Below are 21,924 nucleotides of genomic sequence, written 5' to 3'. Positions count from 1 at the left end.
ATATTCAATCACACACACACAGGCTGATACGATACTGCCCGGTGAAAGTGACACAAGCATATTATAATATACCGGTTTATATATATTGTTGGACAGGCCCATCGAAAGCAACTCCCGGGTTTACAGGCAGACTCGTTTGATTTAATCAGTGATAGACAACACCGCCTCATTACCGGTTGACATTTGTTCAACTTTCTCAACTTCTATATATCTTTGCATATATACCCCATATACCATATCTGAGGATTACAAGACGATAGACATACACTTGAAGCTCACAAATCACAACCACCATGTCCGACCCCAACGACAACAACACCGACCAACCCCCCACTCTGATCCAGGAGCATTCCCATCATCAAGACTCGACAGACACAACAACAGTTGACCCATCCACCCTCCCCAAAACCAAAGACTTTAACCCCCGCTGTCCATTCTGCATAATCTCCGTCACATATCCACCAATTGACCCTCTTGACGCCACCTCACCCACCACCACCTCATCATCCTCATCACCACTCTCTCCCACCAAACTCGAACCTCCCAGCTTCATCCTCCTCACCACTCCCCACGCCATTGCCTTTCTCGACATCATGCCCTTGACACGAGGCCACGTGCTCGTGGCCCCTCGACACCACCGCGTCAAACTCGGTGACATGTCCCCCACTGAATCAGCCGAACTCGGCCGCTTACTCCCCATCGTAGCACGCGGGGTTCTTCGCGCCGTCTTACCTGACATTCCACACGATCAAGCAGATTACAATATCGTGCAGAATAATGGCCCTGGTGCGGCGCAAGTTGTGCCACATGTGCATTTTCACGTCGTGCCGAGACCGCCGTTTGGATATGTGTATCCAGAACAAGGGAAGGGGAAAGGCAAGAAGTATCCGCCGAATAAACAGCCAGAACCGAAATTAAGGAACGCAATTCTTTTTGGGAGGGGCATGAGGGAGGATTTGGATTGGGATGAGGCCGAGGTTTTGGTGGAGGAGATGAGGAGGATGGTGGCGGAGGAGTGGAGGAGGGTTGGTGGCGTGGTGATGGAGGGGGAGGAGAGGGCGAAGGATGCGAGGAAACAGCAGAAACAGAGGGGGGATTGGAAGGTTTGATTCGAGGGAGATGAGGAGAAATTTGGTCGTGTACCGTCGAGGACGTTGAGATAGATGGTCGAGTTCAAATACAGATGGATAGATTCTTTCAACCAGGAAACACGACTGGCATGAAGGATGTGACGACAATGTGTTGACCAGACAGAAAGAAACAGGCATACAGGAATTACATTCATGCATAAGAGCATGTCTCCTCAGGTCATAGCATACACCAATCAACTCATCGAGGGAGCATCATACATAGAACATAGACATTGACAACAAAGAAAAACCAACAACAGATCGAGCAAAGTCGATTGACATGAATGGTCTTGTGACTATGTGGTCTATTGCTGAGCCCATGGAAATTTTCCATTGGCATTGAATGCCATAACGAGGCGCGGCGATAGGTCAAAGCCATGGCCATGGAAAGCCAATGACAGCAATTCCTATCCAAATAGCTCAACATCATCTCTGCCATTAAGCTCCACTCGACACGTTTTTTGGTTTGTTGTTTGGCTGCGCTCAAGACACAGAATTGAAAAACAAATCCAAGATTCAAGCTCAGGCAACGATGGTGGTAATCCTTGCCTCCACTTGCATTGCATGCCCATTCATTTGAACGCCAGAATTCGCCGTGGTCAAATTCTCTTCATTTTGCCTTTGCAAGCCCATATCAACTCCAGTTGTGCAACGCCCGAAACAACGCAGATCCCGTAAACCCAAGATGGGCGCCTTGTGAACAGACTCGCGCGTGCTGTGCGCCCTTGCCAATGCGCCTGCTGAAAACGATGGTGATGGTTTCGACTTGCACGTAAACTCGCTCATGGACAGCGCTGGTAGCTGAGGGCGCCTGTTTTTCGACTTCAGAATTTGTTCTTGGTCTCTCGACGCAGGATTTTCTGTGTGGATAATGATGCGGATGTAATTCTATCGAATATCGTTCTGTACTCATGACAATGACTGTTGGAAGCGTGAAGCATAGCCATAAAGGCAGCCAAAGACTTCTGATCCATGCATACCCTGGAGAATAGACTTCACGTCTTTTGGACCAGAACCAAGCATATTGCGGAAGATGTCTTTGGATGAGATGGTCCCAGATGCTATCATCATTGTACCCTGGCATCCGCAAGGGAGGCGCCAGCATTTCTCAAGTTGGAACAGTAGTCCTTAGCCCACTTTCGGGACAGGATGGATGCTGAGACATCATCGTCAGTCAAGCCTCAAGTAGCGGTCGATGTTCAACTTACATTTCAAGAATTTCTTGCTTGCATATTTTTTGAAGAGTGCTTCGTGAGCAACGGGAGCTTGGAGGTAGTCGATCATAAGCTCAAACACGGGCAGGATCTCTTCTTCGGAATAGCCAGCAAACTTGGTCAGTGTTGCATCCTGGAGATTGTTAGTTAGATGCACGTGGTTAGGCATAAAGAACATACCCAGCCTCCACGCTCGAGGATCATGCGGGCCAGGTACATAGACGCGGCAGCAATATGACTTTGTTTGTATTCCAAAAAGCGGTGATCGACGAGACTGATTTCCATGAGGTACTTTCCAAGGGTGCGCGTATGAATATCGTAGTTATCGGCCTTGGATATACGGCGGAGGAAGTTCATGGGGTTGGGATAACTCAAATCATACTTCAAGGTGGATAGTGTGTAGCGTTCGGCGCTCAAGACTTCATCGATCGTGAAGCCATCATCGGCAACGTGAACAAAGTTTTGCACATGTGGTGAGAGAACCTCTTCGTATTTGGACGCAATGAACATGGCGGTAATACCAACCAGTTGAAGCTTATCGAGAGGAACCACCTTTTGTGAGAGGAATCGGTCAACAATGTTGACGGCGAGGAACAGGGTCTCGGGGAGCAACCGGAAGCGAGTGTGTACTTCGATGAGCCAGTCGATCAAGATGCCTCTCATTTTCCATTCCAGGTCATCTTGGTGATCCATGTAGTTGGCGTTTGGTTGGGTGGCTTCTTCGAGGTGGTAGTAGTATTCGAAGATCTCACGAACATATTCGGCACACATTGAGGGATCGTCAAGATCTTCGGCATCAAGGTCGGCGACAATGTCTGAAATCTCTTCTGCCTGGATCTCTTCAACGGCCTCTTGTGTTAACGACTTCTTCCGTGGGGGTTCCTCCAGATCTGGGGTGGCATCTTTTGACGACGGCGCGATCGAGGTGGTTTGAGTGCGTTTCTTCTGAGTATGGCCAAGGACACCTGAACCACTTCCAGGTTTCTTGAGATCTGCAGCGGGTTTTTGTTTGGCGTTGTTGTCCTTGAGGCCCAAGGCTGCTCTTGAAGAGTTGGTCCTGCTAAGTTTCTGGACACCTCCAGCTGTAGGTTGAGCAATCTTTGATGGCAGACCAGCTTTGGTAGCGGCAAGCTTTTTTCCCTCGGCAACAACTTCGACACCTTTGGCAGCATTGGTCACATCACCAAGAGCACGCCGTCTCTGAGTTCCATTGATTGTAGATGTGGTGGGTTTCTTGGCCTGAGTTGCCTTCTTCGTAAGGGCGATACTATCCTCTTGACCAGATAGACCGGCAGCTTTTGCACGCGTCAAACGGGTGGATTGAGCCGTGACATTCTCATCGTTTTCATTGTTACCGACACGCTGTCGGGTGCGAGGCTGGGAGAAGAGTTAGTATTGTATCAAGACAACGCGTGTATTGTTCGGCTCAGGAACGATAGGTGGGGCTTACTGCAGGCATCGTGTGTTTGGGAAGCCGTGTTGGCTGCGTTCACGTTGAGTCGAGATGACAGAGACGATCAGAAAGGTGCACTCGTGTAAGAGATGCAGGTGTAGGATCGAAGACCTGGACCGAGTTAGCATGTTTATAGTTGGAGGTTCATATCATGATATGACGCACCAGACTGTGGATGGTCGTGTTTCGATGCGGCCAGAAGAGATGAAAAGACGCCTTGAGATAATCTAAAGGTCCAAGGATCTTGTGGAACGGTAGAGGGAAGCGTGTGGTATGTTGTGACCGGGACCAGGCGAAGTATTGGCTTGCTATGGCGCGTATTTGCAGTTGACGGAGTTATCTGAGGACTATACGCGAGGCGAGAGGAAGAGCGGATTACTAGGATGCTGGAGCAGAGAAAAAGGCGGCAAACAACAGATGCAGGCTGATGAGGAGATGCAATTGAGGTCAGAGACAACGCTCAGCAGGAAGAAAGGTGGTGGAAGAGTCTGGTTGGGAGGTGGTGGTGAACCTGAGGTGTCGAAGAGGTTGTAGCAGTACAGAAGAACTTGAGTGGTTCGAAGTAGAAAAGGCTGAGGTTCAAAGGTTGATGCCAATTGGGTGGATCAGGTCGAGTTGTTTTTCCTTGGCAACGGAGCGTCGCGGTGGGAAGCGGGCGCCGGTGGGTTTCGGTGGCTCAGGATGTTACTGGCCTCTCAGAACGCGGACGAGGGGACACTGAGTGGACTGGGCTTGTTCTCGTACGCAAATGGCGTTTGGGCTCTGTGCTTTTTGGCTGCGGGCGTCTGGCCCCGGGCGGCAGAAGTGCAATCCGCCTACAATCGTTGTTTGGTGCCCTGGTTCAACGCCCCGCAAGACACGGACGCTGACTTGTGGGATCCTGGCTGTGAGTTCGCGTTTATGGCGACGGGTATCGCTGTCAATCGAATGATGTGGGCCTGTTAAAACTATCGTGCAATCTCTGCCAAAATGCCGGGGAACAAGGTATTGAGGAATGCAGAAAGTGAGAACAATTGACAGTACAAGATGAAGAGATCAAAGAATCCAAGTGTAGTGTTGAAGCAGAGGTCGACTGAGTCTGTCAACTGTTTTGGGATTAGCGGTGAAGTGCTTCACAGGTCGCGCCTTCCCATTGTTTGTCCCACCCAAGTCTGGGGTTGCCAGGTGCAACCGTTAACCTTCTAGCCAGATTAGGAACCAATCTCCAACGCGTACAAGTTAGGTCTGATGGTGACGATGGATGCCCATGGTTGTGATAACCTTCTATTCTTGTTACGGATGATCTCACGATGTTACGGAACACACAGAGTCATCGGTGATTGTGTTTTGAGTTACTGCTGCTCCCAAACTTTGCTCATTCATCTCTGTTGGATACGTCGAATGGTGCTGGGTACGTATGCTAGGTTCTCGCCTTGAACTAGATACCCATCGTCATCATGCAGTCGAAACACTATCGACTGAAAAGACTCTCATGTCTCACATCATGCATAATTGCTCTCTCGAACACTACCCAGCTCTAATCTCTCCGCCTCTAACGCCTCTAACGCCTCAGCACCGGCTTCACACTGCCTTCCAGAATGACATTGCCCGGCACTTCTTTCTCAAAGAGGGTCGATCCCACGCCTTGTCCAGTCTCCCATCGTGCTAACATGTCATTACTTTCCACCGGTTTGACGTTGGGTCGAATGGTTCCAATGGTGATGTGGGGGATGGCGTTGCTGCATTGCCATAAAGGACTTCCTTCGGCTGGGTAGATTCTAACCACCACTGCCATGATCCGATCATCCCATACCACACGTTCAAGCTTGATGCGAGCCAGACCCAAGCTAGGAGTCAGCTTGTTCTTGTCTTTGTTGTCTTTACTTTCGACTGTCTCACTGTAAGCCTGTGTGTAGCTTTGCCACAGTTCTGGCTTTGCCACAGCATTGGCTCGATGGATCAGAGTGACGTGAAACTCTGTTTGGATGCGGTTCGATTGCTTAAGACTTTGATAAAGGGCTGCCTCATTTTGACTTGCTCGGTCAAAAATTGAAGCGAGGATCGAATTAATGTTGGTGACCGAGAGAGTGATCCCAAAGTATTCCAGTTTGTTCATCGCCTGTTGGGGGCTCATTTCCTTCTCCCGAACAATGGCAATCTTGTTTGCTTTCTGGCTTGGGTGCGTATTGGCTGGCTTGCCGAACGAGAGATCATGCTTGGTGGCTACCTCATGATCCAGTGCAAAGCTGATTGCATTCTGCATGTCTTCGTGGCTGGGCATATCCTCTGGTAGCAGACCTGGGTAGGTGTTGTAGAGCTGCGTAATCACGTGCTCCAAGTTATCCAGAGATGAAGCTGCCACATCCAAGTCGATGACGAGGTCGAATTCCGAGTCGGGCGCCGCATTCCTGTCACAGCCTTGAAATCGATACAGAAACCCTTCCATAATACCAATGATTTCTTCTTGGCTTTTGCTGCCGGCACGAATGGTTTGATGGTTGTCTCCTCGATCGAGAACCCGCCGCCGCGTGACTTCACGGATCTGTTGGAGCATTCGATTCTTCGGCTCATGCACGTAGTGTAGCGCCACAAACCGAGCCTGCGGGATGACCCTACTGACATCTCGTATGATTTGCTCTCTTTCTCTGCGCTGATGGTTGTTTCGATCTGCAATGACGACTTTGTGATCAGCCAAAGAGCTGGTGATGCCGTCAGCGAATCGCTGAGGACGACCTTTTTGGCCTTCGATGTTGTCATTTTGGATGTGTCCGAAATCAAATAGCCTCACCAGAGCTGAGGCGACTGTCGTCTTGCCACAACCGATGGTTGCAATAGGTACCAAGACTATATTCGACGGCGAATCACCTCCATCTCCATCTTCCTCCTCTTTTTCTCGTGCGATAATATCGGAGCCTCTCTGGCCGATCTCCGCAAGAAATCCATCCCTCATCTTGATGATTCCATGGTTTTGATTGTAGAGCTTGCCAATTGTCGAATCCCTGGCGAGCTGTCGTCGTGCATATAAGAGGTATTGTTCCGTGATCTGCTTATGTTTCTTGAACTTGGGAGGCTTTCCGGCAATGACTGCCTTGGTTACCTCACGCCACTGCCGGTACATAAGATAAGGCTCCTCGAATTTGTATTTGAAGAACCAATCAACAGCTGGTTGAGCATTCTTGCCTCGCAATTTGCATCTGACGACGAATCCCTCAGTGTCTCGCCCATCCCAGGAACCCGTCTCGGCGCACTTGTGCAAAAAGCTTTGGACTTCGTCAAGTGTCTGTATCATGACATATTGAGCCTTCTTGAACCCCCATGTATCGGCAAACTCATGCACCTCAGGGCCAGACAGTGTTGCAAACTCTGGGAGATTGAAGTTGATGCCATGGAGGTAAAGGCCAGCCATGTTGGGAGGATATTCCAGAACGTGCTCTTCAAAGTCATCATCACACAGTTCACCAACAGCAGTGGCATTCATCTTTCTGAGTGTCATTGCCAGTTCGCGCGTCGTCTTTCCGACACTCTCAACGTGTAATTTCACCCATTTCTCTCCAACCATTGCATGACTTTGGGCGACATCAGACCGCGCACCGGTGGAATGTTTGCTGCAAACGAGAAGTGAGCCATCTTCGAGACCCGAGATGAAGATGATGCAACCGTTCTCCTTGACACTGAGTTCGTAGGGACCAGTGGTATCTGTTTCGATATTTTCCCATTTTGTACTAGGAACTTCGTCGACGTTGAAGAATTTATCGTAACCTCTGACTGCGATCTCTGGGGTGCCATCGGATCTCTTGGTAGTGAAAAGGCCTCGTGCATAGGTTGGAAGATCATCTCGCTTGTAGTCCCAGTCGTTGAAGCGCCACGAGTCGACCGAGATGCCCTGAGAACCCTCAATGGGGAATGTGGTCTTTTTGCATGAGAAGCCTTTCCTTCCACCTTTGCCCTGTCCCTTGGCAGCTTCGAGCGTTTTGACGAGCTGCGAGACCTCGTGAGAATCTTGAGCCATGTCTGTGGTTATGATTGGTCAAAGAAATTTGAGATGAACAAAGATCGACGACGTGGGGAACCACGATCTGAAAGAAAGAAAATGTGATATTCCGCTCAACTTGAACTCCGGTAGCAGTGTCTGAACAACAGAGACCTAGAGAAAGAGAGAAGCCAGTGGCCACTCAGTTTTGACCGTCTGGAGAAAAGTGCTGGATCAGGCACTCATGAAATGACGAGAAGCAGGAGGTGAATAAATTTATCTCATTTCGGAAAGTGTGACTGGGTAGAGAAAGAACGAATGAATCGCAAGGCTGTGTTGCACCAACAAATGAGTCATATCATGTCAGTGTTAATTTATTGCAGGAGAACGGATTCAGATCCATGGAATCTTGGAGGGTAGAATCAGATTTGATTGCTGTAGACCATGTGCACGGGAGGGAGTCTGCATACTCAAGAAATGACCTCGTTGCCACTTAGTACTACAATTGATTTCCTTAGAGGCTGCTTGCCAAGAAGTTGGTGTCAGCCTTGCCAGCAATCCAGAGGATCCAGGCACCATGTTGCAGCCTCGCGGGCCCCCCAGCCCTTGAGGTCATAATTGAGCCACTAAAAACAACGCCCGGTGCGCCCGCAGGATCCAGAACCCACCGGCCTCGTCTACACTAAAATTCAGCAAACGGGGTTAGACGAAAAACTGCCTTGTCTGCGATCTCACAGTCATTCAATCTATGCGTAGACAGCGTTTGATTTCCACATCCACAAGCGCATATACGTCTGACTAGTGGTCATCGATGAGTCAAACCAGCACGGTACTCTCCTAGCACCAACAATAATGGCAGAACTTAACCCTTTCCTCCTTGCGGCCACGATCCCAGATCCTGATCCCCGACTTTTGCCCTTACTACGTTCGAGACCCGAGTTAGCCTCTGCACAAGATGAGCACGGTTACTCTCTGGTGCATGCCGCTGCATCTTACAACCATCTTGACTTGTTGAGAGCATTGGTGGGCGATTTTCATGTTGATATCAATCTCAAGGACGAAGATGGAGAAACATGTCTATTCGTTGCTGAGACGGTGGAAATGGTACGACTATTGGTCGAGGAGTTGAATGTAGACACGAACATACAGAATGATGAGGCGCAGACAGCGGCAGAAAAATTCGAGGCCGAGGCCGAGTTTCCAGATGTCGTGACATATTTTCGCACTCGATTGGCTTCATCGTCCCTGACAAATGGAGAGAACTCAACTCCAGTGGGCGGTGTTCAGCATCCACCTCCACTGCCACCGAATGTATCCATCAACATCAATACAGCCTCTGATTCAACCCAAGAACTTTCCCAGGAGCCAGATCCAGAATTCCGGCGCAGGATAGAAGAACTTGCGGCGAGAGAAAACTTTAATACGGAGGAGGGTCAAAGGGAACTGCGTGACTTGATCACAGATGCGGTAAGAGGTGTGGGCAACGATGTACGAGATGTTCGACGACGGATTGACTGAACCTGTCAAGAGTTGACTTGACATGGGAGTCAAGCAGAAATGAGTTGACATGAAGCGACAAAGGTGTCACGAGAAGGGATGGAGATCATGCCATGAGTTTGGTTTATTCACACCACTTCCGTGGTCGTGCACACTCTATCGTGCAGGGGCCGGTGCGGACGATCAGTCGTTCATCCACGCAGCTACCCGACCTCCGCCTACTCTTGCAGCGAATCGGAGTCCTTGACTCCCCATGGGAAAGTAGCTGACGAGATACCACACCAACGCTACGAGTTGGACGATGGAAGAGATCAAGGTCAGGAGTGTCGAGTGAAGCTAGGCGAACATGGTTAGTAGGGCTCTTGACAGTCAGCAAGGCTGGTCTACGTACCCCAACCGCAAAGTATATCGTCATGAAGATTGAGCCAAAGTATGCGGCGGTAAATGGAAGACGAGGCCCCGAGACCAAGTGAATCACATATTGATACGGACCCATCAAGACGGCCCAAGACGCGAGAAACAGGATGGAGCCCACCGACCACCTACAGAGACGCGTCAGCCAACCACGACCATGAGAAATGGCAAGCGCACATGTCATTGGGGATGGCGCAAAGGCTCGAGGCTCACGGAGTGCGCCTGGGCCAACCCGGCCCAACCTTGGGCGTCACAGCATGAGAGTCGACTAACTGACATCATCATGGAGGGACGCGGTGTCACATGGCCTGGTGTTGCCAAAGATGGTGGTGTGGGGGAATTTGGCAGGGATGCGAGTCCAACTTACAAAATGGCAAACTTCCTTGGCTTCAAGGATAGTACTGGAAACAGGGCAAAACAGATAACAAAACATGCCAGTGCAGCAAGGTTGCAGCCACCAAAGATGAGGAGTCGATCCCAGCGACTTACTATTACAGAAGCCTAGTCAGTTGTCTTTTCTGGAAAGGGTTCTGGGGCCTGCCGAGAATGGCAACGGGCAGCTGCATCACTCACATGCGAACCATCCTTCTTCCTCCTCTCTCCTGGAAGGCGCGGGCAGAGGCGCTCCGGGAGACTCATGTGTGGGTAGTTGAACATAGCCACTCCGTCCGAAGGGATTAAGCTTGGAGAGCAAAGAAGTGGAGGAACTGGTGTTGACCGGGACGTCCGGCTCTCGTCGAGACCAGCCCAACGAGTTCATGGAATCTCGAAAAGCTGATGAAGTCATTTTTCAATGGTGGTGGTGTGTGTGTATCGTGTGTTTCCCCTCCTCCAGCTATTAGGATAGACGTCGGAAATGGTCCACGAAAATGGTTGAGTCAGCCGACAGGTACTGCCACTTTGGAAGATCGTCGAGTGAACCAATTCAACCCTGAGAATAGAATCCCCCCACGGTGCGCGAGCGACGTAGTTGGGCGTCCGGGTAAGAGACTGGCAATGCGTAGGCCGATGATGTGGTCGGCGTCACGAGGCTGCTAGGTTTCAAAAGGGGTGGAGGAGGATGGGATTCGAAGCAGCGCCTTTCGATAGAATGCTGAGAAGGGTCCAAAAAGGTGTGTGGAAGCTGCCAGGAGATAGGGACAGGACGCGCAGCGACAAAGGGCCAAACGGTTGCCTGCAGGACTGGTTCTGGCGCAGTGAGGTTTCGGGGTTGGCCGAGGTGAAAGGGGAGGGCTTCAGTGGGTGTCTGCAGACGAAGTGACTCTGAGGACGGAAGATGGCAGCAGCAAACTCTGAAAGAGTCAATTGAACGGGTGAGAAGAGCTGCAAACCAACAGGGTAGTTTGAGGATGGTCTCAGATCAAGAATGTAGACGGTGAGGGTTTAGTGAAATCACTGAGGTGCAGTCAAGCTGGAAATCATGGTGTATGTGTCTGTCCAGATAGAGTGGCACAGTGGCAACTTTGGCAGCGGTACGTAGTACTAGCCTATACCTTGTTAGTACAAATAAGTAGCTGCCTGTACTGCGGCTACGGCCGTGGATTGGTTGGTTGTCGGTCTTTAGGAGGGGTGGAACTGGTGGCTGGATCAAGGAAAGTTGGCCGTGGCGCTCGGAGAGTCTGGGGCACCGTAGGCAGGCAGCAGACCTAAGCCTTGGGGGCACTGGGGGATGTTCTAGGCACCACGGCCACTATGGCTGTCAACCTGGACATCACTCCCACTTTTCTTGCGTCCACCCCATCGTGCTCGTAGGTACCTACTCTGTATGGTTTTCCAGCCTGGATGACATCTTGTTGATGACGGCTGGACCATTGATGATAAGATTCACCTGCAGTAAGAACCATCGTCCGAGTCTCCGAGGTTGTCCGTCTGATCTGCGTCTCCATCAGTGAAGTAACCACCATCGAGCGATTGTCCACCTAGCAGTTACCAACCACAAAACATTGCCGCACTCCCTCTCCCAGGTTCATGTACTCCAAGATATATGCAAACATATTATCGCTTACCTGATTGACCTTGGGTGCCAGCCGGAACTGGGGTCAGCATGGCTGACACAGAGCATTGAACGCCATGCGAGTGCTTCCCCAGGTTAGGCCAAGTAGCCACTTTTTCCTAGTAGTGGGCATCTCTCAGCATCAGCATCAAGGCAGCTGCCAGAAGCCGACGGTGCGACCCAGCCGAGATAGCCAGAGACTCTCCCGTCTTCGAGAGTCAGCCACAGCATGCACGGCACAGCATCTCTAAGACATGGAACCGCATGACTTACACCTGGGTCCCCCCGGGAAAGGGTATTGGCGGAGCAGCTTGCGATGGGATTCGTTGTTCAACCGGATTTTGGTAGCACGACATGCATTTGACATGGCTAAACGAGAGTCAGATCCAACCCCGATGGCGCGGTAGGTGAATTCCGGTTGGGGTTAGGAGAACCGTAAGGACACCAACAATTCGCCGAGGCTGGCAACATTGACGCATCAAGAATAGATGCAACCTTAAGCCATCTAAAGGTGGGATGGGATGATGTTCTCGACTGACCATATGGAGCACTTGACCAGATGGTGGTAGATACAACAGCCTTTACAGCATGCAGCAATGGCAGCCCATCCGCCTTGCTTCGTAGTCACGCCCCTCGAAAGACTAAGAACTGTCATGGTGAAAAGGTGTGTTGTGACGAGGCAGTGAGGGGGTCAGCGATTGTACACGTGTGAAGAAATGACCACTTGATATCCGAGACATGACCATACCTGGCATCCACCAGCACTTTGGATGCCACAGCAGGATAGCCATTCCGCTCTCTAGCTACTGGACCCCCATCCTACTTTGTGGTGGTATTCGCGCTAAAGGCGAAGATGCTGCGCACATGCTGAGATGCTTTTCCCATGGTGACTGTGGCCGATAGAACCCCGGACCTGGCTGCCTCTTGCGGCTGTGCCAAAAGGGCATGGAAGTGTAGGTAGGCTCCAGGGAGCGGAGTATTTTGCAGTTCCAATAGAAGGGGGAAATGGGGAATGGCTCTACATTGGTGTATAAAAGACAGCCGATGACCGACGGTGAGGCGAGCTTGTCAAAAGTTCTAGCTTTTCACTTGTATCAATTCGTCCCAAGTACCTACCACTACCTGGTCAATCCGATCTCCTCCTATTGGGCTGAGCATCACCTTCACCTTCTTACTCCCTAACAAGGCTGGAAACATTCGACAAACAAATCGATCTGCATCGTCTTATGCTGCAGTCATCTTGATCGACGTCGAACAACACGTGGACAAAACATCAGCACTAAGTGGTAATTATCGTGAAGCCCTGATCGAACAGGGATATTGTGCCGTCTACAGGATTGTTTTCCAGTAATAATAAGTAAGTGAATGGTTGCTCTCTCTTTTCGCTTGATGTCATACCCGGAATCTCCCATGCCCCTCCATCAGAGTTCCAAGGCTTGTATGAGTCAATTACTAGCACCCCAGACAGATGTGCAGCTGCGCAAAATGCAGTCCAGGTGTGCAAGGGAGGGCCATAGTGGGCCGAGGGGGCTCAATGGGCGCCAAGGAAGGCCGAGGGGCCCGAGCCTATCACCATTGACAGGGGCCTCCCCCGAGTTTCGAGGCTCGAGTTTTAGTCGATAGTGCGTGTGCAAGATTCCAAGCACAGACTGGAACGATTCGCCCGCAATTTGACTGGGGGCCAAGGTGGCCATATTACTTATTATTATTTGCCTGCCAGTGACAGAGTGTCGCTAACCAGCTGCGTTTTTTCTTTAGGCACAAACAGCACTCACGTCACTCCCCAGTAGTGGCCCCGTAAACCATCAACCATCCATCGCCTGAGTCAACAAGCGAAACGAGCTGCATTTCGTATCGCACAAAGCCCCTCTGCACCTCTGCACACCTCTGCAGCTCAGCTCCTGTGAGACATCGGCGTTCTCATGGGAATATTTTGATCGATCCACACCATCGGCACGGTCAGTTGGATAAATAGGTACCTTACCCATGATATCCAGGGTTGAAAGAGTTTGATTCTAATTCTGGATTTCGACTACCCGCAGGCTGCAGGGAAAAGATCAAACACCAAGGCCCGGAAATCCTGGCTACTTGTGCCTGTTTCGAGCACCGGCCACGAGTCTAAAATAATTCCTGCGTAAGGCCACGACCGCCCACACGCCCACGCCCACAACCAGACTCTCTCTTCTGGAGACCAATCTTGTACTACTTTCACTCCTACAAGAGACCAAGCATTGCTACACCACGGAAGAGTCACGGCGCCCCACGGCAAGATTGTGCAGCGAGCCTCATTCGGACTTCTGACAGGTTGACAGAACCAACCCGCCCTCATCATCGCCGCCGCTGCCGCTGCTACCGCGTTGATCTCCTCGGTGCTCGCCCAGTTATACTGCCGCTTGCGCCTCTTAGCCCTCACCCTGTCCTGACCCTCCCACGCCCTCTTCCCCCTTCCACATTTCTTCCGCCTGAAGTCGGACCCCTCCATATTCCACCTCCCCCTCGTGTTCCAACTCATCCCAACTCATCCAAATCCATCCATATCAGCATTCTGTTGCCTCATACTCATATCGACCTGACTGGCGCCTCATAATCCCGCATCCTGACGCTGCGTTGTTTGCTTCTGGTTCCCCCTCAAACCCCTCTCGACCACAACTTCACCAGCGACCTTTCGGTGTCTACCAGTCAATTCAACGATAGCTCACCACATCTTTCACTCCACTTCCTACCCAAAACACACCGCCTTTGCCTTTTCTAAATCACTACAAGTCCGATATCCGTCACTAGCAGTCCCCATTGGCCACCCGTCGCTTATCACTCCGTCGCCGACATCCCAATCGAGTCAGACCCAGACCTCCTTTCCTCCCCTCCTTTCCTCCCACTGATCATCCAACTTCGAAACCCCCTCTTCTCGGCGACAACAGGCCTCATTCGCAGAACGCGCAACACGCCTGCCCTTGTCCGCGGATGCATTGCTAAGCTCCTATTGCATTCGTCCGTTTTCCTCGACTCCCTGGTTTAAGAGTCATATCAACTCGAAGGCCGCGACTCTGGTCATATAAAAACATATTTCATCCGGCTGTGCATGAGACAACCGCCACTGTCGTCGCAGATCTGCTTTTGATCTGCTCGTCAATTTCGAATCAGGATACCATCTCTACGTTTCTATTTGGCCGATGGTGATGGCCACTTGATTGACTACCTGACCAAGTTTTCTTGTGCCAGCCCACCGCGATCCCTGATATCGAAAACCCTTACCGCCGCCACCTCGAATCCCATCCAGCCCACACAATGGCCAACTCAACGGGCAATATACCCTACATCAAGAGCGAACCCGATGAGTTCGGCAACAATCCCAATCGTTACATGCAAACTCAAGCCTCCAACTTCGGTTCATCACAAGGCTTTGGCAATCAGTTCTCCAACCAGCAAGACAGCGGCAGCATTGACCCGTCAGCATTGTCGATGCAGAACAACAACTATGGTTTGAATTATAATTTTGGAGGCGCCAACATGGCCTCAAGCTATAGCGTTGGCAATGCGGCATTGGATGACAGTGAATTGCTTGATGGTCTGGACTTTGGGAGCAACGGTCAAAACATGATGGACGAGTTTACGACAATGTCACAACAGAACAACAACCAGCGAATAAATAACGCGATCCCCATGAATCAGGCCATGTACTCGAGCACTCCTGATGGGCCTCCGATCCAAAGCCCATTTCTGGGGAACTTTGACTATACCCAGTTTCGGCCAATGAACTCACTTCCGCAACACATGTCACCAATGCAAGGGGGTCAATTCGGAAAGCGACCCGGCATGCAATCGGCGAACCGAAAGTCATCTGACCAGCGATCTCCTCTCACACCTCGGACAGCGGCGATGGCAGGTCTTCAAATAGGAACTCCTGAATCTGGCAGTCTCGCCAATGGCCGGCCGATTCGAGCTCCAAGCGTCCAGAACAGACACTCCAAGACCTTGTCAGGCCAATACGACAGCACGCCAGGAAGTTTGCACTCGTACCTAGATTCTCCTCTGTCTTCTCCTGGGACTGGATTTCACCACGCCGGCATCTCAGAAACACTTGGGTCTGGCCAACATGCATCATTACCAGCCAAAGTCGAGAATGGTCTTGGCACAAGCATCCCACAACAAAATGCCGACGAAAAGAAGAAGAGACGGCGCGCGTCACACAATGCAGTCGAACGTCGGCGGCGTGACAACATCAATGAGCGGATCCAGGATCTGTCTCATCTCGTGCCACAACATCGCCTGGACGATGACAAGGTGAAGAAGCAGCTCCAGAACAACGGCCCCATGTCGCCTACCATGGGAGCGACAAGCATGAGTCCACCAACGGCAAGCAATGCGGCCACGTCGATTCTGGCAGGTGCCGGACGGCGTGCGGCCGGAAACATCACGCTGGGTCTGCCCTTGGATGACAAGGAAAAGGGCCCAAACAAGGGTGACATCCTGAACGGGTCCGTCAGCTGGACACGAGACTTGATGTGGGCTCTGTATCAAAAGTACCAGCAAGACGACGAATTAGCCCAATACATTTCCTCAATAGGAGGTACCTGGCCCTTCCAAATCACCGACGAAGAGCGACGAATGCGGACTGAGGTCATGGATGCGATGGAAAAGAATGATCCATCGACGTTCAATTATTCCAGGGCCGACGGAAGTGGATTGCGAGTCCCACGTCACACCAACCTTGCAGGCGACCGACTCACAAGTAATTCCAGTCTCAGCCCACAGAGTAACTTCGAATTAAGCCCCGGTTTCCACAGTGGTGGCAGTGGCGCCAACAGTGGTAGCAACGGAGCAGGACAAACACAGTACTGGCATTCAGCCGGTCATGGAGGAATCAGTTTCAAGGAGGAAGACGAGTTTATGGAGATGAATTGACGAGACGAGACGAGATGAGAATCATTGATGTGGCTGGTGAATTGCATCCTTAACCCCGAGAACCGGACCAGCGGTGAAGATGGAGGCGGTAATACGCCGCAACAAGGTTCAAAGGGCTAAGATGACACGAGATTTTCTATAAGCACGATGGATGTTTCTTTTGACCGACATGCCGTCTGGCTATGTTGGCATGTTGGGATTTTGCTGGGACTGCGATTGCTATTGGCTTGGGAGTGGTCAAGTGGGATTTATGTTTGCCATGATTTTGTGCTGTGATTGATACCCCTTGCTTGTTTTCCCCCATTTCCTCTTTTCCAATTCATGCCTGCTTCAAGAGAACAGTATTGTATGGAGTAGGTAGATAATTCTCTAGCATACTAGGCTAATGGAACCAGGATTGACGAGACAGGGAATTAATCGATGTGGGATGATTCTATCGTTCATTGTGCGTATCGTATACAAGATTTGGTGGAGTACTGTAGCAAATTCTGTCCCTTGGACATGTCCGAGAGCTCCTCGGAAGCTCCGATTATAGCCTAATTAATTCCGAAAGATGGAGGAGTGGGAGTGTGGGTGAAGCTGTGAGAAAAGCTCTGGAGGTTCGGACTTGGAGACCGACACCCGATTAGCTTACCTACCTAGCTTGACTTGGGTGATTACCAGATATCCTCTACTTAGGCACCTAAAGGTACGTGGGTCTTAGGCTGTCAGGCTTCTCCAATTCCCTCCATCAAGGCTGCAGGTACCTAGTAGTAGTACTTTCTACACTACGGCTACTTCGGTACATGGATACCTAATCCTCTCCTCACTCTTGTACCTGACAAGGAAACTCGGCACCCGCCCGCGCCCAAGCCTCTCCCCCAACCTTCGTCCCCCCCCCCAAGGGTCCAATTCATCCCATCCGTATCTCCCCTACCGCTATCCTCCTCTTAACAATATCATCCTATCAGCAAGTCCTCCACTCACCTACTTCCTTAGGGCGTATCACCCTCTCACCTGTGCTCCGGAAACTTCAAATCAGACATCCCGCCCCATCCCCAAATCCCTCCAAATCGGATCATTTTTCTTTTTCTCCAGTTTCCAGTCCAAAAGTCCACGGGCGGGAGTTGTCATCAACGTATCTCGTGTCTTTCCACTGTAGTTGGGATTCATTTTGAGAACATCTTTCTTTCAATACACATCCAGTCGTTCATTTCCTCCAACTTGGGTCCGCTGCGTTCGAATCTCACTGGTTCTTCGTCTCCTTGTTGTCGATTCTTCCCATCTCGCCATATTCCCTCTACAATATCGGATAACGCACATCCTACACAACCGACAACATGACTGAAAAGCCTTTGCCTTTCATCTACCAGTTTGGGGCTGGTGCCATTGCTGGTGTCTCTGAGGTATGTTATTAGACGAAATGAAGCCTATGCGCGCATGTTGGGAACACTCGGAGCTAATTGATCTTTGGTGATATATAGATTCTTCTCATGTAAGTGGCTGCGACAGCATCTATGAAGATGCCTTCACTCTCACCAATCAGGTACTGACCTCTGGGCTCTTACAGGTACCCTCTCGATGTCGTCAAAACCAGAGTGTAAGCCTCTTCTATCTCCTGCGCGCCCGACAACTAGTCTTACTGACCCATCTTTTTCATAGTCAACTACAAGGCAAGGCCGCTGTCCCAGGACAAGACCACTACACAGGCATGCTCGACTGTTTCCGCAAGATTGTCAAGAACGAAGGTCCCGCCCGACTTTACCGTGGTATCACCGCCCCGATTCTGATGGAAGCCCCCAAACGAGCCACCAAATTCGCCGCCAACGACTCCTGGGGAATTTTCTACCGCCGACTCTTCAACGTCGACAAACCCACACAACCGCTTGCCGTCCTCACGGGCGCCACCGCCGGCGCCACTGAAGCCTTCGTCGTCGTCCCCTTCGAACTTGTCAAGATCCGACTCCAAGATCGCGCATCCGCAGGAAAATACAATGGCATGATCGACGTGGTTGTCAAGACCGTCAAGGCCGAAGGTCCCCTCGCTCTCTACAACGGTTTGGAATCAACATTGTGGCGTCATATTTTGTGGAACGCCGGTTATTTCGGATGTATTTTCCAGGTCAAGTCACTATTGCCTGCAGTCGACAAGAAAGAAAACCCTTCAGCCGCCATGCTGACGGATTTTGCTTCTGGTGCTATTGGTGGAACGGTCGGAACGATCCTCAACACACCCATGGATGTGGTCAAGTCGAGAATTCAAAATACTATCAAAGTCCCTGGTGTTGCCCCTAAATATAACTGGGCTTGGCCGGGTCTCGGAACGATTATGAAGGAAGAAGGTTTCGGCGCTTTGTACAAAGGTTTCACTCCCAAGGTGCTGAGACTGGGACCCGGTGGTGGTGTTTTGCTCGTCGTCTACACTGGTGTCATGGACTGGTTTAGGAAGATGGGTGCTAAGCCTGTCGAGTAAATCAGCTCATGACTCGCATCGCATCGTGCCTTTGCAAATACACATATTGGGAAAGAAGTTGGGTTCGCCGGAATCACATCTGCAGTTACAGCATTGCAGCGTTGTTCCAAGGAGCCCTTTGCACATGACACTGAAAAGACAGGATGGAATGGGAACGGAACGACCTTTCTGGGAAACCACTACCTACTTAGATTTGTGTTATCTAGACTCGCAAGGAGATATGGGATGGATTCATGCTGGGAGGAGAGCATGATACCCTCTATTTTGTATCCTTCAGGAGGGAGTGATATCTCTCGAGGAGGCATGATACATCGAATCATAATCAAATCATGGCGTTCTCTGTCTGGTCTCTTCTCTCGTTCTTGTGTCATTGGGATAGTGTGCTTGCCAGCTGCTTGCTTAAGGACATAGCCAGCTCGTTGTCATGATCAATGCCACCAATCCAATCCCGTCCATTCTTCCAAACATGAATCTGCTCCCCTAGCACCCCCATTCCGTTCGTATGCATGACCCATGACCCAAGACCCATGACATCCGAAAGTTCAATGTTCCAAGTTGATAACCCAAGTCGGTATTGGTACAAATAATCATCATCAATGCATTTCTCTTCCGTTTCTTTTTCTTGACTCCTTTTTTCTCGCCGTAGACCTGCCGTAAGAATGATATTCAAACACAGAGAATCCAATGATTCTTCTCCAGAATACTCGTGTACTGAGTGAGTAATCCAATCGATTGAGAGCTTCGCACAATCTTGACTTCCTATAGCTGATTGACTTGCTTGTTTATTTCTTTCGCCGGACATACCATCTCGATCGAGTCCCCTCTTCGAGTTCGATGATGACGCGACATGGCTCATCTGCGGCTCTGACTGGATTTTGGACGCCTTTGATGTCTTTGTCTCTTCCTCCAGTGCCAGGAGGAGGCAGGGAGGGTTGATCTGCCTCGGATGTTGGTGGTTCGTCTTTCGGTAGCTCTGCGTCGTTGAGCTTGATGGTCGGAGCAGAGTCTAGAGCTGGGGTAACGGTCAGGTTCACGGCTGGTGCGTCTGGTTCCTCCTTCGGTCGAATCTGGAGATTCTGTTCGGACATAGCTGCTTTCATGGGAGATGCGGGTCTTGATATCGAGGAGACGGAGACGGAGTCCTTGCGATCCTCGGAGCGAGAACGAGACTTCTGAGTCGAAACCACACTGCTAGTGGTCGCTTTATTAGACGGTTTCGATTTCGGTTTCGCTTGCGCCTTTTCCGCCGTCCACTGCCGTTCCTTCAACTCCGCTGTCCATCCCGCTCGTCGACAGAGTTCTTGGACAATCAAATCGCATTCGCCGAGTAGCTCAATGTCCACTTTGACCCCTTCGCGTGTACACCGTTCCTTGCTGATCCAGATCTGTGGTACTGACGACGGAATTTTCAATAACATTTGATTGACTGGAGCCACTTTCAAAGACGTGCCGATGATAACGAGCAAGTCCACCTTCATCGTGTCGATGTCGAGTCTTGTCGCGTAAGACTCGGCAACATGTTCTCCGAAGAAGGTCATGTCCGGTTTCAACAATCCCTTGGGGAATCCTGGCCCTGAATTGTAGTCATCCTCATCGGACGTGTCGAGATCGTCGTATTTCCGCTTTTTCTGTCCTGTGCGACCTCTTCGGGATTTCTTCGACGTAGGATTTCGTTTGATCGGGTCGGGCTCTTGTGAGCATTTGCAGAACGGGATATTGCCCGCGCAAACGATGGGCATGTATTTGCGTGCAGTGACCTGCTTGCCGCAGCTCATACAGGAGGCAGTTGAGAGCGTCCCATGACATTGGATCAATTTAGATGAAGACACCCCGGCCGCAGTTTCCAGACCATCGATGTTTTGCGTGTAGTTTGTCAAGAGCTTGCCCTTTGCTTCAAGCATCGAGATGAACGCGTGAGTCGGTCCGTATCTAGGGACAGATTTGAAGTCAAATGACTGCCCGTCCTCGCTGGCCGTGTCGCTTCTAGGAACCAGGCCTTGCATGCTAGGAAACACCTTGGCTGCCTGTCGGAAAAACTCCTGCGGTTCCTCCTTGAAGTTGTCAATGTGAAAAAGTTCCTGAGGGTCATTGTACTTGCACCCGTCCAGTAAGCTGTAAACCCCTTGACTGGAACGAAAGTCCGGAACACCTAATGATGTCGAGATTCCTGCCCCCGTGAGGACCACAATATTCTTCTTGGATTGAAGTAATGACACTGCATGATCGATCGTGTAGTATTGGTTTAGTCGAGGTCGAGTTTGTCCTTTGGCGGGTGACATGGTCCGTCGTGGCGACAGAGACGATGCTCTCTCAGCACTTAATTGATACAGACGTAATAACTTCGATGGCGAGGGCCGTGACGGCGACCGAGATGCGTTGGACACTGCATCTAACTCTCTGCTCACTGCTGGTGATGGTGGTGCTGAAGGCGCCATGATGGTGGGATGTGATGAGTTACTAGGCCTCGACTCTTCACCGACCCCCCTCAAATTCAAGCTGACGAGAGATTAATGACGAAGTCCAGCGCCGAGAGTTAACGGGAATCCTTTATGGGTTGACGACGAATGCGAACTCATGACCACGTTTGTAAGTTCAGAGCGTAGGGTTAAGTACGATGTGGGATGAACTCGTTGGTCAGTTTTCGTTTCGTTTGATCGTTGAAAGGCGAGAGAAAGTCTGTGAGGATCATATCGAAATTGTCAAATGGCAGCAGATGAACGGCTGATTATGACCTGAGCTGAGCGTTTGTCAATGCTTAGGAAACAATGTAAGACAAGCTGAAGTCGTACCGTTTGATCAGAGTAAGATCTCCTGAAAGACCTCAGATTCGGGTTTGGCTCGAGGTATTTTGTGAGCCTATGCATCTCTTCAGCCACTTGCATGAGGGTATTGGGGGTCTGAGGAGTGATTGGGCCCTAAT

General features: G+C 50.7%; 8 protein-coding genes across 8 annotated transcripts; 4 read left to right on the top strand and 4 right to left on the bottom strand.

The window, feature by feature from the left end:
- Positions 1–293: 293 nt before the first annotated feature.
- On the top strand, positions 294–1,109 carry PV10_08570 (uncharacterized protein; the record flags this gene model as incomplete). The annotated part of the gene is made up of 1 exon (XM_016373607.1): positions 294–1,109. The coding sequence occupies one exon, from the start codon at positions 294–296 to the stop codon at positions 1,107–1,109; it is 816 nt and encodes a 271-aa protein (XP_016220518.1).
- Positions 1,110–1,229: 120 nt separating this feature from the next.
- PV10_08569 (uncharacterized protein) lies at positions 1,230–4,838 on the bottom strand. Its single transcript, XM_016373606.1, has 5 exons — positions 3,963–4,838; positions 3,795–3,908; positions 2,525–3,721; positions 2,339–2,477; positions 1,230–2,286 (listed from the first exon to the last, which is right to left on the bottom strand). Exons 2-5 carry the CDS (start codon positions 3,801–3,803, stop codon positions 2,198–2,200), a joined length of 1,434 nt encoding a protein of 477 aa, XP_016220517.1. The 5' UTR covers positions 3,804–3,908; positions 3,963–4,838; the 3' UTR covers positions 1,230–2,197.
- A 310-nt stretch (positions 4,839–5,148) lies between these two features.
- Positions 5,149–8,198, bottom strand: PV10_08568 (uncharacterized protein). The gene has a single exon (XM_016373605.1). It carries the CDS (start codon positions 7,783–7,785, stop codon positions 5,338–5,340), a length of 2,448 nt encoding a protein of 815 aa, XP_016220516.1. The 5' UTR covers positions 7,786–8,198; the 3' UTR covers positions 5,149–5,337.
- A 291-nt stretch (positions 8,199–8,489) lies between these two features.
- On the top strand, positions 8,490–9,424 carry PV10_08567 (uncharacterized protein). Its single transcript, XM_016373604.1, has one exon. It carries the CDS (start codon positions 8,599–8,601, stop codon positions 9,262–9,264), a length of 666 nt encoding a protein of 221 aa, XP_016220515.1. The 5' UTR covers positions 8,490–8,598; the 3' UTR covers positions 9,265–9,424.
- Positions 9,361–11,080, bottom strand: PV10_08566 (uncharacterized protein). Its single transcript, XM_016373603.1, has 4 exons — positions 10,231–11,080; positions 10,025–10,145; positions 9,635–9,785; positions 9,361–9,579 (listed from the first exon to the last, which is right to left on the bottom strand). Exons 1-4 carry the CDS (start codon positions 10,442–10,444, stop codon positions 9,427–9,429), a joined length of 639 nt encoding a protein of 212 aa, XP_016220514.1. The 5' UTR covers positions 10,445–11,080; the 3' UTR covers positions 9,361–9,426.
- Positions 11,081–13,351: 2,271 nt separating this feature from the next.
- PV10_08565 (uncharacterized protein) lies at positions 13,352–17,018 on the top strand. Its single transcript, XM_016373602.1, has 2 exons — positions 13,352–13,625; positions 13,693–17,018. Exon 2 carries the CDS (start codon positions 14,936–14,938, stop codon positions 16,550–16,552), a length of 1,617 nt encoding a protein of 538 aa, XP_016220513.1. The 5' UTR covers positions 13,352–13,625; positions 13,693–14,935; the 3' UTR covers positions 16,553–17,018.
- A 439-nt stretch (positions 17,019–17,457) lies between these two features.
- On the top strand, positions 17,458–19,455 carry PV10_08564 (uncharacterized protein). Its single transcript, XM_016373601.1, has 4 exons — positions 17,458–17,937; positions 18,016–18,026; positions 18,102–18,131; positions 18,194–19,455. Exons 1-4 carry the CDS (start codon positions 17,872–17,874, stop codon positions 19,002–19,004), a joined length of 918 nt encoding a protein of 305 aa, XP_016220512.1. The 5' UTR covers positions 17,458–17,871; the 3' UTR covers positions 19,005–19,455.
- Positions 19,157–21,869, bottom strand: PV10_08563 (uncharacterized protein). The gene has a single exon (XM_016373600.1). The coding sequence runs from the start codon at positions 21,437–21,439 to the stop codon at positions 19,787–19,789; it is 1,653 nt and encodes a 550-aa protein (XP_016220511.1). The 5' UTR covers positions 21,440–21,869; the 3' UTR covers positions 19,157–19,786.
- Positions 21,870–21,924: the final 55 nt, after the last annotated feature.

The sequence above is a fragment of the Exophiala mesophila genome (assembly GCF_000836275.1).
Source record: "Exophiala mesophila strain CBS 40295 unplaced genomic scaffold supercont1.6, whole genome shotgun sequence".
NCBI classification, from domain to species: Eukaryota; Fungi; Ascomycota; class Eurotiomycetes; order Chaetothyriales; family Herpotrichiellaceae; genus Exophiala; species Exophiala mesophila.
This window is presented reverse-complemented; position numbering and strand designations above follow the sequence as displayed.